General features: G+C 35.1%; 1 protein-coding gene across 1 annotated transcript; it reads right to left on the bottom strand.

Annotated features, from left to right (window-relative positions):
• Nucleotides 1-663: 663 nt before the first annotated feature.
• On the bottom strand, nt 664-15,095 carry LOC144974577 (inactive selenide, water dikinase-like protein). Its single transcript, XM_078917581.1, has 8 exons — nt 15,020-15,095; nt 14,673-14,910; nt 12,884-12,987; nt 8,935-9,084; nt 7,172-7,284; nt 6,349-6,539; nt 5,176-5,388; nt 664-1,384 (listed from the first exon to the last, which is right to left on the bottom strand). Exons 3-8 carry the CDS (start codon nt 12,977-12,979, stop codon nt 1,200-1,202), a joined length of 948 nt encoding a protein of 315 aa, XP_078773707.1. The 5' UTR covers nt 12,980-12,987; nt 14,673-14,910; nt 15,020-15,095; the 3' UTR covers nt 664-1,199.
• Between the last annotated feature and the right edge of the window lie 1,126 nt (nt 15,096-16,221).

Below are 16,221 nucleotides of genomic sequence, written 5' to 3'. Positions count from 1 at the left end.
TGATTGGTGCATAGTTGAGTTCCTGAAAAAGGCTCTTTACTCAAATTTTCTCACCGTAGTCGGGTGTAAAATGAGTACCTAGCCATTAAAAACTTTGTCTCTGTTGGAAAGAAATGTAATATTGCCTAACAGACACTATCCCATGACTCGTCATGCTCGATTAATTTGAAAAAATCTTCTAAAATACCGAGTTTTCATCAATTTTTAAATAATGAAAAATAATTTTAAAACTGACAAAGAAAACAGGCACCAAAAGAACAGTGTAATAGCACCTAGTTTCTAGAAGGAAGTGATGAAAAATATGCAACTCAGTAATGAAATGATAAGCTACTTGACTTTACAAGCATAACATCTTGAATATCTGCTGATATCGAGATACACCTAACCTAAACTGAAAGCGTAAATAACAAAATTCACTGAATTTTCATTTCACCATTTCTTATTCATAAAATATTGCTTTGGAAACAGAATTCCAGAAGTGAATAAATCAGCTAATGTTCTCAAAAATGTATAGTTTGTAAATTGAATATTGAGAAAATAAAAAATAGGAATTTGGTCTATTTGGATTAAATGAGAATGTGGCAGATCCATGCGTATTTTACGATTTATTAATTGAATCATTTCACATTGCAATTAAATGAAACAAAAGACAAACAACAGTCATGAATATTTTGTAACAATTTATTCCAAAATTTTGGTAGCCGAACTAGAATTTTCAATGAAATGAGACAAAAAAAAAACCCACAAATACAAAAAATATGAAAGTCAGACAAGCACATCAGCAAAATCAATACCTTTCACAAAGAAATCAAAGCAGCAAGTTTGTTCCTGTACGGAAACTTTCCACTCGCCATGTCATGGAGAAAGATAAAGACCAACTCCTGCTGATTTGTACTTGAATCTAACACTGCCATGGACAGTGATTGAGTGTCATGGCTTGCTCAAGGCCATATGTACTCACATCCAGAGGGCAAGATGATTAACATAGAACTACTACCAAAAAGAAAGAAATTCATTTTAATTCTTCGGATGACTATTTCACTTTCTTTTTTTTCTTTTTTAATTCAAATTTGTTTTGTTTTGTTTTTTTAATCATGAAACAACAGAACACAAACATATCTGGAGTACAATAAAAAAAAATATTAAAAATTAAAAAAAAAGAAACAGACAAATCTTTTAAAATGAATTTTGCTAGGTGGTTACCAAAGTTCTCCATCTTTATCTTTGGCTGGCACCTCAATAACCCTGGGCTTGTCTATAATTCGTGCTGTCCTGTTTCCCTTCTCCACAATGCCAATAATCCACGACTGATAGCCTTCCACTTTCTCAATGTCCTTACAGAAAGCAGCTGCTTGTTCTCTTGGCAGAGCAATAAGTAGACCACCTAAATAGAAAAAATAATAATAGATTACATGAGTTTCAACATTGGGCAAATGTAGTATAGGGAATGAGATTAGTGGAAGAGTAGCGTCCCTTGATTGGACATCGCCTTACAGAGAGAACGTCAAAATGGTTTTGCACATGCGTCTCTCTCGTCCTCACTTTCGGTGAAGTGTCTCATGCCGCTTTCACCGGAAGCGAGGACGAGAGACGCATGCGCAAAGCCATATTGACGATCTCTCTCTAATAACTTCTCCGCCAGTGATGTCCAATCAAGGGACGCTACTCTTCCGCTAATCTCATTCCCTATTTGCATGATCCTAGATCAAGAGAATATTAAGGTTTCCACAGCCTGTGTAAGAAAGATAACCCTCGATGCAGATGTCATTTCACAGGCGGTAAGTCATCTGACTGCCTTCAATACTTCTGGTCATATTTCCACTACTTTCCACAATTAGCTTACACAAGGACCTTAATTTTTTTGTTTTTTTTTTAATGATCATTTTACAATTTCAGTGCCAAGCTACGCTTTATTTCTTATTTCTTTCTATTTTATTCACAATGATCGAACCTTTAACCATCGGGTCTGTTACTGTACTTTTCACAATGCAAATGTTGCTGATTGAAGCTCAAATGAACAAAAAGCAATAGTCAAATGGAATGGTAGCTTCAATTTCATTAATGATGACAGATGATGATGTTTCGGGTTTCTCCTTTGTCAACAAAACAGGATGAATGAAACCCTAAGGACGAATAGGAGATGTTTAGTGTTTCATTCATTTGTTTGTTTGTTTGTTGCTTTAGGTCTCTTCCAACACAATTGAGGTTATATGAGAGACCGCTGAAACAAAAAACAAGCAATCTAACAAAAATAGAGAGCCTCGCCTTTGGCCGACCAACCTCCGCTGCACGTCCAACTCGCCTTGAGCATGCATTCACGTAAAATATAAAGATTTTTTTTAAAAACCTACCTCTGTTTCAAAAACTAGCATCTTTCAACTTTCTAAGAAACATTTTGATTTTTCAGAACTTTAGTTCGTTAAAAAATACCGGCCAATCTGACCCGTTGAGTCGAATGAAAACGAAATTTTGTTGTTTACACGGTTCAAAGGAAATGTCGTAAATAAGCTTTCATGGACTTCCTGTGTTGTTTTTACAGTGTCACGTGACCTTTTTGAGAAATTTGTCGTCTGCCACAAATAATTAGACCGGTAGGGGGTAGATATTTTCGTTGGCGAAGAGAAAAGTGAGTATTATTTCTTGGACTCGTAGAGAGGCCTGGGGTCCACCAGCAGTCAAGTTGATTGAATAAAAGAAAAAAAGGCCTTTTTTATCCGCCGCCACCACCACCGTGAGAGTGGAGAGGGGGGGGGTGCATGCCGACAAGAGGGAGACGTGTCGATTGGTGACCTTGGTGACGTAGACATCTCAAGGATGCTGGCAGTTGCAGTTGCAGGTGTTCTTAACCCCTTAACAGCGAAGCTAATTTTTTGCTTTTAGATAGTAGTTTGCTTTTATCTTTATTATTGTTAACGGGGAATACAGCGTTTCCACCAAGAGAGTAGTCAGACTATCGCAACTCGCGACTTCAATTGTCTATAATAGTTTTGCCGTTACTTGTCTTTTGATGATAGAAGATTTGGTGTTAGGTCAAAGATCGAATTTCGCCGCTAAAAGGTTGCATTGCTACTGGGTTTGCTCCCCCCCCCCCTCCTCCTTTTTTTCTTCTTTTTTTTTTTCAACTTAGTATTGTTGATTGCTATTTCCTTTTTTTTATGATTAGCAAGTGCCGTATGAGTCTCACAGGATGCAGGAGTACTGCAATTAACCCTTTGCCCGTGACATTGATTTTTTTTGTTTTCAAATAATAGTCGTCATTTATATTATTTTTTAACGCAGAAAAAAAAACGTTTCCACCATAAGAGCAGTAAGAATATTGATAAAAAGCGCTTTGAGCACGTTGGGTGGATATTGCCCTATATAAAAGCTCAAGTTTTTAAATTGTAATTTGTTTTTTGTCTTTTGATGAAAACGGTAAGATTTTATTTTTGGTCCAAGTAAGATTGATATTCGCCTTTAAAAGGTTAAGTTGTTTTGTTTTTTTTTCAGGTTTTTGCTTTTTTTCAAATGCCTAGTGAGAGAGAAAAAACAAAACAATCATACATGTATCTGCAAACAGCAGAACGTTTTCATTTTACAATGAGATGGGAAGGGGAAGGGATAACACTATGACAAGAGAGAGAGAGAGAGAGAGAGAGAGAGAGAGAGAGAAGAGGAGAGAGAGAGAGAGAGAGAGAGAGAGAGAGAGAGAGAGGAGAGAGAGAGATGGGGGGGGAATGGGGGGGGTGGGGGTGGTAGTAAGGGGGAATGGGAAAAGATGAAAGAAACAATGGGTTGCCTGATGACGTAGATCAAAGGATTGTTACAGCGGTGTTCACGGTGCGTACTTCGTGAAATTTTAACCTTTTACAGTGACACTGATTTTTTTTCTCCAGATTGCTTATGCAGAATAGATCGTTTCCACCAAGAGAGCAGTAGTAAGAGTATATTTCGACTCGGGCTTCAATTAAACTATACATCGCAAAGCTTGTCTTTTAATGATAACATTAAGACTAAGATCTGGAGTTTGGGGAGTGTAAGATGGAATCTCGCCATTAATGGTTAAAATTGTTTTGATTTTTTTAAAAATAAACACACACACACACACACACACGAGCGCGCGCGGTCACGACAGCGAGGACCATCTATTGCTTGTGTTGCAACGGTAAACCAGTTTACGTGTACGTAGATCCTGAGGCTAGATGCCCCGTTACCGTGTACGTAGGCACTCCCGAAAAAAAAAAAAAAGAAAGAGACACACACACACACATACACACGCACACACACACACACACATACACACGCACACACACACACACACACACACACACACACACAGTCTCGCATCCGCTACGAACTAATTTTGCGCACCAATTTTTACTGCACTAATGCACCAAATTGCATACCTATCTAGGGACACTTTTTTCCGTATCTTTTTCTCAATAAACTTTTTAAAAAACCTTTGTTTTGCGCGGCAGGCGGCAGGCAGCAGGGCACTTGGCACTAGGGGGCACCAACCATTGGACAGACGAAAAAAAAACACGATTTCGCGAGGAATGAATCATAAAAATATTTAGGATATAATTTCAAACACAACTTTTGAAATTCATCAAGGATTTTCTAGTACCGAATGTTTTTTGATAGAAAACAAATGTAGCTTCAAATCTAAACTGCTTTTGACGGTAAGCGGTAAGTTTTTATTTATTTTTCTGTCCAAACGAATGATTTGTCCTGGTTATAGAAGCTAAGTATTGGTAACACCGGCTCAGCTCTCTAGTACAAATGTAAATCAAAATCATAACCTAAAGATATCATAAGCTAAATTATAAATAACCAAGAACAAACAGGCAGAAGATTTACAGAAAAAAAAATCCCCTGTCAAAAATACAATCACAAACCAAAGAAGCAGGATAGGCTAGTAAAGAGAAGAAGAAACGACATCACTATCAGATCGTACACCCATGCGGACATCATAGGTATATGATTCAAGGGTGATGCTAACCACCCGCGGTTTCATTCATCATGTTTTGTTGACAAAGGGGAAACCCAAAACGTCCACATTATCTGCCTTCATTAATTAAAATTTAGCTTCCATTCCATTTGGCTATTGTTTTTGATTTGTGATTTTCACGGGAGCGAAAATTTTAGTTGCTTTAAATTTTACAGAGACAAAAAACGCAAGCAATGAAGACTCACCAGATGTCTCTGCAGAGGTTCCTTGCAAGAGTCCAAACATGTTTCCACAAGCTTTGCTGATGGCTGACATCTTGGCAATGATAGGAAGGTTGTGAATCACAAAACCCACTTCCTTTTGCTGGACACGAGCCAGGTTGTTGGCATGACCCAGAAGACCAAAGCCTGTCACATCAGTTGCTCCGTGGGCATTGTATTTATGCATCAAACGGGCAGCTAGGGATGAAAGAAACAGTTAATTATTAACTCATCCAACCCTAACACCCGACTATATCCGTAGTATACCCGGGGTTACTTTTACCCCATGGCTATTTATTACATTTTCATTAGACAAATTATAGGTGTTGTATCAAAGCTAATGTTCTTAATTTTTACATATTAATGGTAGCTGAATAAAACTTCTATGCACATGCTCATTTTTAATACATTTTTTCCAATTTTGAAAAGTAGCAAGAATATCTATAGTATTGAGTAAGTTAATCATTTATCAACCTGCACTGACCGTTTTTCAATCCAAAATAAGACAAAACTTTCATTGAAAAAAGAAGGTTTTAAAAAACATTTGACAAACATGTTGTTGCCCTTCGAATGGAGTTTCAGAAGAAACTCTTTTAATATTCATTTTCAAATAAACTTTACAGATTTATGTAAATAGATTGAGATCACAATCTCATCTACGGGCGCTTTGGAGATCAAATTCTTAATGTCACTAATTTTTATAGTTCAGAAAAAAAAAAAAAAATTTTTAAACAAAAAAACTATTAGCACTTTAAAAATGTTTCAACTTATTTTGACTGATGTTTTCTGATAGATAAGACTGAAGTTTGAAGAGAAGGTTTCTAACACAAAAAATTTTCACCTTCCAAAACACCTCTTTCATTGCACAAGTCTTAATGGAAGATGGAAGACAAAAAAAAAACAAAGCCAAAAAAGGTTGTAGTTGACTGGAATAAAATCTTACTCAATGTGGCTCTATCACATACACAATACAAATTTTTTAAAACAAAACAATAATTTAACTAAGTCATATTATTTACAGCGAAGTAACACAATCACCATATTACAAGAAAACAATTCCACTTCACCCTCTTCTCCCAACCAATATTTTGAATATAATTATATCTTAAACTCCCTTTAAAAATGACAATAAGACAAGAAATGAATAAATCTACCTACCTTCCTTGTTCAACCTGGCCATACTAAACATCGCTCTCTGATAGGCTTTGCGCACATCATCTTCAGATACCACCAGTTTAATACGGCTCCATCGTTCAGGATTGTCAAGCCATTGGTAGGCGTTTACAGCCACTTGTGTGCCCAAGGGTTTGGTCAAGACGAGAACGTCTCCAACAACAGCATTGTCTGGCCTGAAAATCACAATCAAACATAATGGGTGTAATCAACCAACACCTAGCTATGGTACCTCATCATGCAAGTCAACAAAGCTGAATAAAATGGTTGATAAAAAACATAATACAGACAATTTAGTCATTCTTCCCTGAAAAAAAAAATACATTACAATGTATAGTTCTGATTGAATCCATATAAATGGTGGGTTCCTACCCCCCCCCCATCTCAATTCCTCATTGCTATGAAGTGGAAACATTGTGACACTTCTAATTAAATAACTATAATAATTCTAGCCCAAAGACCTTTTTGATACCAAGGAGATTTATGCCTGCAGATAAATAAATAGGATAACACTGAATACAACATTACATTGTTGAACTAAAGAAACAATGAGAACAAACTTTAGACTTTTGTATTGAGCAAAAGAAAAACCGCTCATTTTCATTTACGTCACCAAAAATAAGTTAATAATTTTCTTACATTAACCAAAACACTCTTCTTTTCTTCATATATCCATAAACGATAAATACTATTTAGGCACCCTGGACATTAAACTTTAACTCTTCTTTCTGACTTCGACAATTCAAATTGAATTAGAATTGAAAAGAGAAATTCTGTAAAACCCGTTATTTATCTCTACTCTACTCACATGATGTATTCAATGGTCTGGCAGACAGAAGTGGCAACTCCTCCAATTGTAAGCCATGGATTCGTGATGGTCTGACCTCCTGTAACTGTGGTGCCCGCTTCCTCTGCCGCATCCTAAAAATTGGAATCACCCAGTGCAGTGTTAACAAAGTAGTTCCAAGTTATATTGTAGCTAACATAATAATAGCCTGTAATAGCTAATTTCCATACCATTCAAACCATGGTATGCTGCAATCGAAGTAAGAAATGTCTGATTGTTTCATTTAGTATCTGTCCTCAACCGGGGTTACTTAGGCCATCTGGGGTTACTTAGGCCACTTAGTAGAATAAAAAAGGTTGCTTTTTAAAAAGTTAAATTCCTGAGTGCTTATTAGATCTATTGGGTTCTAATTATTTAAAAGATAAAAGCTACATGTAATTTATCTTTTAAAATAAGCAATCTTGTTTTCAGTAAGTGGCCTAAGTTACCCCGGGTGGCCTAAGTAGCCCCAGTTGCGGTACCCTAACCATTTAGTTGACGAGTTCCATGTCACAATGTAGAAAATACAAATTTGGTTCTCCTCATACTGACATCATAGCAACATAAATTAGTCCCTTTGAGTTTGAGTCATAACGCCCATGAAGCCAGAGTTTACCCAGATTTCCTGGGCATTAAACAAAGAGAAACAATTAGTATTGTCTCTTTCTACTTGTTACGTGTTGTTGTTGGTCAGGGACCCTTTGTAAAGCGCTTTGAGCATGTTTAGTGGATATTGCGCTTTATAAAAGCTCAAGTTTTTTTGGGGGGTTTTGTGTACTAGCAGCACCATCATATCTAAAAGCTGAGCAGAGTTACAAAATTTCAGCAGATTTTGATGAGGTCAGAGACTTGATAAAAATTAACAATGATGCAAACTCACACTTTCTGACTCAAAGTATTGTGTAATTGGACCTTGTACTTATATCATCATGACCAGTGAATGAGTACTTGCCTAATAATGGTGGAATTTGTAGGAGTATAAAAGCAATAAGGATTTCTCAAAGGTATCTTGTAGGACATATAATGAATTTGTAGAATTCATATGGTCTGCCTTGGGGAGTGTGTAATTGTAAAGACCCTGAGCCCTAAGTATAAATTTAAAGATATTTTGACCATCTTTCGGACACAAATATTAAGATGTTACCCATGTGATGTTTGAAAACTGTCATTTGCGCTTTGCAGACTTGATTATGGCCACTGTGAAAAGAACATTCTTTAAAATCAGAGGTAAAATTAGTCGCCATTGGCACCCATTTTTGACTTCAATTCATGGGACATTAATTTTTATAATAAATAAATATTCTAGATATATGTGTTATGATTTACTTTAAAATAAGAAAGAAAAAAAAATTAATACCAAAACATCTGAGAAGTTAATTCATGAGTCAGTATTTTCGAAATGAACAGATTAATAACCAATACATATTAACTCACTCAATCCTAGGGATTTTTTGCTACTTTTCAAAATTGGAAAAAATTATTTTAAAATGAGCATGTATATAGATAGTTTTATTCAACTATCATTAACATGCAAAAACTAAAAACACTAGCTTTGATACTACGCCTATACTTTGTCTCATAAAAATGTAATAAATAGGCATAAGGATAAAAGTAACCTGGGTAAACTATGGATATAGTCGGTGTTAGGGTTGAGTGAGTTAAGCTGGCCTTATTCAGTAAAGTGGATCGTGAGAGTAGAATTTAAGACGAACTAAAAGTAAGAAAATATTAATGTATTTTTATGCCTTAAATCCTCTCATGATGATGGGCATGATGACGTCTCTCTCCTTGTCCGTCATTTTATTACTGGCCGTCAGCAACATCAGCATGTTGTCACAATCCGTCACTCCCATGGCGTACAAGTCACTTAGCACATTGGCACAGGTAATTTTTCCCTGAAATATTTTTTTAAATGCTATATAATATATATGTTTTAATTGATGATGGCTGTACTACAACTTATAATCATAAATCACTTCTACTTCTAGGCTCAAAGCAGAAATGAAACTACTAAAAACAGCAATGAAACCTCATTTTACCAACCATTATTTTACATATGTCGGCACATTTTGTAGAGGGATGTAATTGCTTTACAACAATAGGTGGATTGACTGACCGAAGTCTAAAACAATAAAAATTATTACAATGAAAAAAGAAAAACCTCCAAAAACGCACGGGATAAACATTTCAAACACAAACTTTCTGTCAGCAAGGCAAACAAATACACAAGGTGAAAATTGTAAATCTTGCCATTTATGGTACCACAAACAGCTTTAGATAAAGGACTCTTACTCTTACTCTTAGGGTCTTAGAATAACTGGTAATGTTATGAATCCGATGCACTGTGAAGTGTGTTTGACTCAGGATTTAATGAAAAATGGAAAAAGGATCCTTTGTTATGTGGATAAGTGGAAGAAAAAAAAATGTTGATTACACAGGGATGCCACTTGCTAAAATAAAAATAATTCTGGAAAATTTTTCTCATGAAGAGCATATATGAATATATTCCATTCAAAGCTTCTCTTCATCAAATGATGATACTATCACCTTTAAGAAATAGAAAAGGATACATCTTGCTTCCCCTTAACTGTTACCTTTAAACAACTGAAAATTTCATCTTTAAAAAAAATCAACTCACTATTATTACCAACCGAGGTCAGCTGGAAGAGTTCAAAAAGTAAAAGCTGATCTTCCGGCTTTAGCCAGAAAAAGGGGTATCCCTGATTACATAATAATAGCCTAGAAGTTGTTGTAAAAGAGTTGTTGAAACGAACAGAAATTATTAAATAATTTTGATTTGACTAATTCCATTATCTAAATAAGTTTTTGTAATTTGGATATTACTCGTTTTTGTCCATGCATCAAATTCAATGGAAACAGAAAGAATTTGAATTTGAATATGAAAAAATCTGAATCCACCTAAAGTGCAAGATCTTTACTCTGATCATTTAATAAGTTATTACTAAGACTTTAGAATAAATGTAGCATTGTGTCGTGTAGAACAATTTGAACATGTCTAAATTAATGAGCTGTTTTTGTTCTTTGGGTTCTTTTATGTTTTGGGTGGTTTTTTGGGGGGTTTTCTTTAAAAGATTTTTTTTCTCACTTTTCTCATAACTTTTTGTTTAAAAAATCAGTATCTGGATGAAAAAATCCCAAATTGACCATCCAAAATTCTGTATCAACCAATTAAGTACGTAGCTGGTCTTTAGTTTAGGTGAATAAAGGAGTCAGAAAAAGGTACACGGCACTAAGGACCAATATCAGACTTGCCAACCAACCTCAACCGTTTGAAAAGATTTAACGTATCTTTTCCAACTATTCATGCTCATTTTCTCATATTTTCATCCAAAAAAATCATATTTTCAAAACAGTGCAACCATTCAAATTTCAAAATTAACTTGCGTTGATTTAATGAAGACCTATCAAACTAAATAAAGAGAGTAGGAAAATCCTGTAATTCCAATGACAATCATCTGTCTGGCTAGTCAGATTCTCATCTAGGTGGAGACGATATCAAATATTCCACTTTTATCATTCATTCCCTTTTTTGCTACAAACTGTTGACTTTTTGCATTGATCATGTTTTAATCAACATTTACATATTTTGGACCTAAAAGCGTATTAAAATTTGAGAAATCCTCCTGATTGGCAAGCCTGCAATACCAGTCCCTTTGCTTGAGGAGAAAGAACTGTACCAGTACCAGTCAAGCTATCTGATGTTTGTTTCGTTTTTAAGGGTTTTACGGCGCTTGCAACACATTAAGGTCATATCAGCGCCAGTAAAAAGGAAGAAAATAGGGTAGTAAAACGTTCTAGGATTACAATTAAAGCACCCAAGGGCAAATAAGACAAAGGGGAACTGGGAACAAATAGGGATCAGATGTAGATTCCAAGAGCATACCACCAATGTACTTAGTTTGAGATCACCTTAAGTCTCATCAGGACACAAGCACAAAATCCAACAAAGAGGAATACACTCAGATGCTTACCTCTTTAAGATTCAACCCGACAAAAACTGACAACGGCCAAATATTCATGGGCGGGGTAGCCAAAACTGGCCTCAGTAAGTAAAATCCAATCATTGTGAAGGAAATGACAGGCCCTGTCACTGTCGCAGGATGTTTTCAGATTTGATTTTTATAGATTTGCCGACAGACAATAAAATATATTGTAGAAATTGCGATTTAAATCCTATTTTATTTGCGAGTGAAAATCATTGACATTGCACTTTGGTAAAAATGGGGGGAAAATTACGTCTTTGGTGATGAAAAATGACTTTGATAACATTTTTTGTAAATTTAAAAAATATTATGAATAATTTCTAACTCCCTTATTTGTGGGGCGATTTTGTCAATCGTGGTATCAATTTTATTGTAATAAAGAGATAGGAACTTCAGAGTTATTTATTCTGATCCGAAATTATTACTTTGTAATTTTAGCACTAAGAAAAGTAGTTGGTAAATAAATACACCTCTTTGATCGACCGCCATAATCATTTGTGTAGAATTGTGAGTCACACGCTATCTATCCAGATGGCCGAAACGACGCTTCTGGCCGTCGATGTATTACGCTATTGTTACGCAAGGAATATAACACTTTTTTGAGTAGGCCTAAAAGCTAAAATATAAAAGTAAAAAATATAATTCTGAGGAATTTGAAAATCACATTGTTGAAATTTGCTTTAAAAAAGAAGAATATTGGTCCTTATTTCAGAAAAATCGGTTGAAAACCAACTGTTTTACGAATAAATTTGATTTTAAAAATTGCTTTTGTTTATTATAGCTTTTTTTAGCAACTTTTTTATTTATCGGCTGATTTTCTTGATTTTTATATCATTGTTTATATCTCAAGGAGACGAGATCAGTGATATACTTTGTTTGTTTCAAATGTAACTAGAACATAATTTGGCTTTTTTACCTATCAACCATGCCTGGATAATTTATTCAACAACGTGGTGATTGTGACGCCACTATGCGATCAGCGTCTTCCACTGTTTCAGCGATGACGCAATGTATTGTTGACGGCTGTTGACACGTGAGCTGTCAGAACGACCAACCGTTGAAGGGTCAAGATTCTCAATAGCCAATCGTTCTTCGATAAAAAAACTTAAGAACTCACGAGAACAAAAGTTTGAAATGTGGTGATGGACGGACCTATGAAATCGTTTCTGGGCGGATTTAGTCATGAGTGACCGTAGAAAACGAAAAGACGACTGCAGATATCAAAGGGTAGGGTTATATCATCAAAGGATGTCTACATGATTGATATGACCATATAGGGAACTCATTATCTACTCCCCGAAAAATAATCTGAACACGAGAGGGTTACACTATTATACATTCAAAATAACAAATATAATAATACATAACCGAGAGATGATTTACAAGGAAAAAAATATCATCTCCCAAATCAAATATGCATTTGACAGTTTCCCTCCCAGCCAGCGCCAGGACAAAACCAAGTCATCTCATTCCAAGACAAAGACAGAAAGCATGTTGGAAAACAGATATAGGGGGATAGAAGACCCAGTAAGTACCTCCCTGTCCACATGGGAGGCCAGGAACCCCACCCAGTCAAGCTATCTGATGTAATAAGATTATTACAACATAAAATAGAGGGGGAAAAGACTGGATAAAGTGGGAGTAAACTATTGATTTGACTTAAAGGAATTGTTTGATATTCCATGCTTACCATCATGTAGGGGTCATCAACCAAAGGATAAAAAAAGTCAGTTGTCTGGACCAATGACAGTCCATGGTGACGCAACGGAGTGATGGAAGAGTCCATGCCAATGCCTGTGATAAACAGAAACAAACAAAAAAATTGAATGGAATTTTCATCAACCTATTAAATGACTATCATATTTGTACTTGCATTGCACGAATACAAAGTATTGCTAACATGAATAAATATTATATCTTTTTTTTTTAATGCAACACTATTGCAATCAAATAAAATGTTTTTTTTAGTTATTAGCTTGCATACACATGTGTAAATGAAACTATGGCTTCAGAAAATTCAATGGTTTTTGAAGCATCCTGGAGGCCACATGGCAGATTCAAAGTGTTTGCCCATTCTAATGATTGGGCACTTAAGCTGAGATAATTGTATGTCATCTGGTCCAGTATCCCTCTGTTCAATCATAGTGAGTTTAAGTTTTTAAATAATACAAGGTTAAGATTTGTATCATTCATTTCTATAATGTCTTAAAAATTTGCAGGTATATTGCAAGTGACAGAACAAAAAATACAGAGGTAAATAATAGATCATCCTATGTTTTCATCAAATTATCATTAATTAAAATTTTTTTTTCTTATTACTAGTGCCCTCATTATCATTCGTATTATTATCATTATTATTATTATTATTATTATTATTATTATCATCGTCAATATCATAATCATTATTTCTATTTATAAAAATATTTTCCAATTGCCCACGTGGCTGACTGACATTTTTTTGGATAATTTTAGAACGTTTATTTATAGATCATTCATCTTTTACTTTTTTTATAAATAAAAGGTCAACCATGAAACATTGACATTGTGTGCTAATGCTAAACGAAACTTGAAGGAAAGTGAACATTTGAGTTTTGAAAAATAATTAGGCCTATTATAGAACTTATAAGATAGCCTCATCGTCCTTTAAAAATATGGGAATAGGAACATAGGACTTATTAATTATATAGTATAGTAGTAGTAGTAGTAGTAGTAGTATAGATAGTGAAATTTCCTTAAATCAATAAAATTCATCAATTAATAATAACGCTATTATAATTAATTTAGTACCGTTTCTTCAATACCAGTTTAAATTACATTTGTAATGTTATAGTCATTGCTTTCCAGTTTTCATTTTTTTTTAAAACATTTATATATATTAATATTAATACGTTTTTATATTATTATTAATAATATAATATTTTCTTATTTCAGAGCCTTATTAGTTTATTGAAGAGTGCAAATGAATCTATCTTGCCCACCCCAACCCCCTTTTTCCATTATTTACTCATATTAACGGAAGATGACCTCCGACGTCTGCTTCAGATATGGAACTACATGAGATGAGACTCATATTAATATTATATTCTTTTAACTTAAATTGTATTTTCATCGTCTGGCTCTAGTACAAGGAATGAGGGTGGAGGGTGAGTGAAGGTGGATCGTGGGTGGGGGTGGGGAGCTGTGCGGCGAGACGGTGCCGGTGAACGCGCCATGTTTATTTGGGGAATATCGAAAGGGATTCGTCGACCAGAAAACCAGAGTATCTTATAACAAATAAAAGCATATTGGGTGGTTATGAACAACTGTGCCGTATGATTCCGCAATGGTCCCTGCAACATTAGCACTAAGTTCACAAAAACCCAGTCTTTAAGTCAATATAAAACCGCTTTGGCGGACTGTCATGGCAGGAAACTTTTGAAAACCGGACATTTAAAAAGCCGGGCGTTCGACCATATTTTATCAATAGAAAATAGACTTACCAATTTTAGGAGAAGTTGCAACATGTTGAAAATGAGATTGTTCTGTGTCTTGAGCATTGCTGTCCTGTGAAAGTCCCTCGAGAAGTTTGAGCAAAACATCTTGAGGGACTTTACACCCTCATCCCTTTAGGTCAGCAAACTTCGTCAGACGGAAATTGGGATCCAGCTCGTGTGCTTGTGGATCGAATGGGCGACGAATCTCCATTTTCAGTGATAAATCAGATGAATTTCAACAACTCTGCAAAGAAAACAAGATTATCATTATACAACAGAAATGTTTGCAATGAATAAATTATCTTTATCCAATAAAACATTCTAAATTTGAAATAATTAACCTAAGAACATACCCTAAGAAATGGCGACCTCCCTGATGGAAATAATTTGACTGTTATTTTCTATATTTACAGCTAACTTATATTTCTTTTTTATTTTTATTTTTATTGTGTCAATATATAATTCTAAAATAATTCTACATATTGAAATTGGATGATTGATATAAAAAATATTTCTCTGACGTAAAAAAATGCATTGATTTTGTAAAATTTCAAATTGCAAGGCTGGATAATGTAATTATGAATCATACCCTCATCTAACCTATCTCAATCTCTTCCTCTTAGGGGTGTTTAATGTGCACACTAAGTAGATAAAGAATAAAGAAAACTTTTAAAAAACCAGTTCGTGACTTTAAACGGCAATTTTTAGCGAAGATATACTCAGCTTATAAAAATACATTTGCTTTGATTCAACAATAATATTATTTTATATGAAGATTTTGATGCCTTTATTTATTATTTTTCAAAATTAATATATTGGCTAGTTTTTTCAGACAATCTGGTATTGACGTCAAACAAAGGCTGCCGGTTTGTCAGTCGCGTTGCTTGACCCCCCATCCCCATTACATCAACGATTACCTATCTCTGGCCTTTTATCACCTTAGATACAGTTCAACAGTCCAGTGTGTCCGTTTTTCCATATTATCTTATCAATTTTCGTATCAATTATAAGCCCATGTTGCACAGGGTCATGAATTTTATCGAGGATGCCCTCCGCTCGACGCATACAGGTCCGACATCCGAGCCAGGTTTAACATTGCTGTCAAGGAAAATAATTTGCGTCATTATTGAAAGACTTTCATTGCAACAATGAGCCCACAATGGGTTATCAGACCTGCAAATAACTACCTACACGTCGCCTCCGCTGCAAAGTAAACTTTGGCAACCAGACTTTCGACCTAGCTGATTTCCCGCGTGCGGCATATCCCTGCCAATCATTACAACAAACTAATTACAATCAATAAATTAAAAAAAAAAAAGGAAAACCTACATTGACACTACACTGAGTGCTCATGTACGTTGCATTTCACATCTGGACATGAGACAAATGCTTTCACTCGATAATGTCACTATACCTTCGTTTTACAGTCATATTATAACCTCACCCGCGGTTTACATTTATTTTGAAATGGTCAGGGACGGCTGGTAATAATGGGCAGGGTGGGCAAATACCAGCCTGTTTTTTCAAGCTATATGCTGTATTACCAGGTCTGAAA

The sequence above is a fragment of the Berghia stephanieae genome, chromosome 6, assembly GCF_034508935.2.
Source record: "Berghia stephanieae isolate SIO BIC M18660-M18661 chromosome 6, UCSD_Bste_1.3, whole genome shotgun sequence".
NCBI lineage: Eukaryota > Metazoa > Mollusca > Gastropoda > Nudibranchia > Aeolidiidae > Berghia > Berghia stephanieae.
The sequence above is the reverse complement of the archived record's forward strand: the minus strand, read 5'-3'. Positions and strand labels throughout refer to the sequence as shown.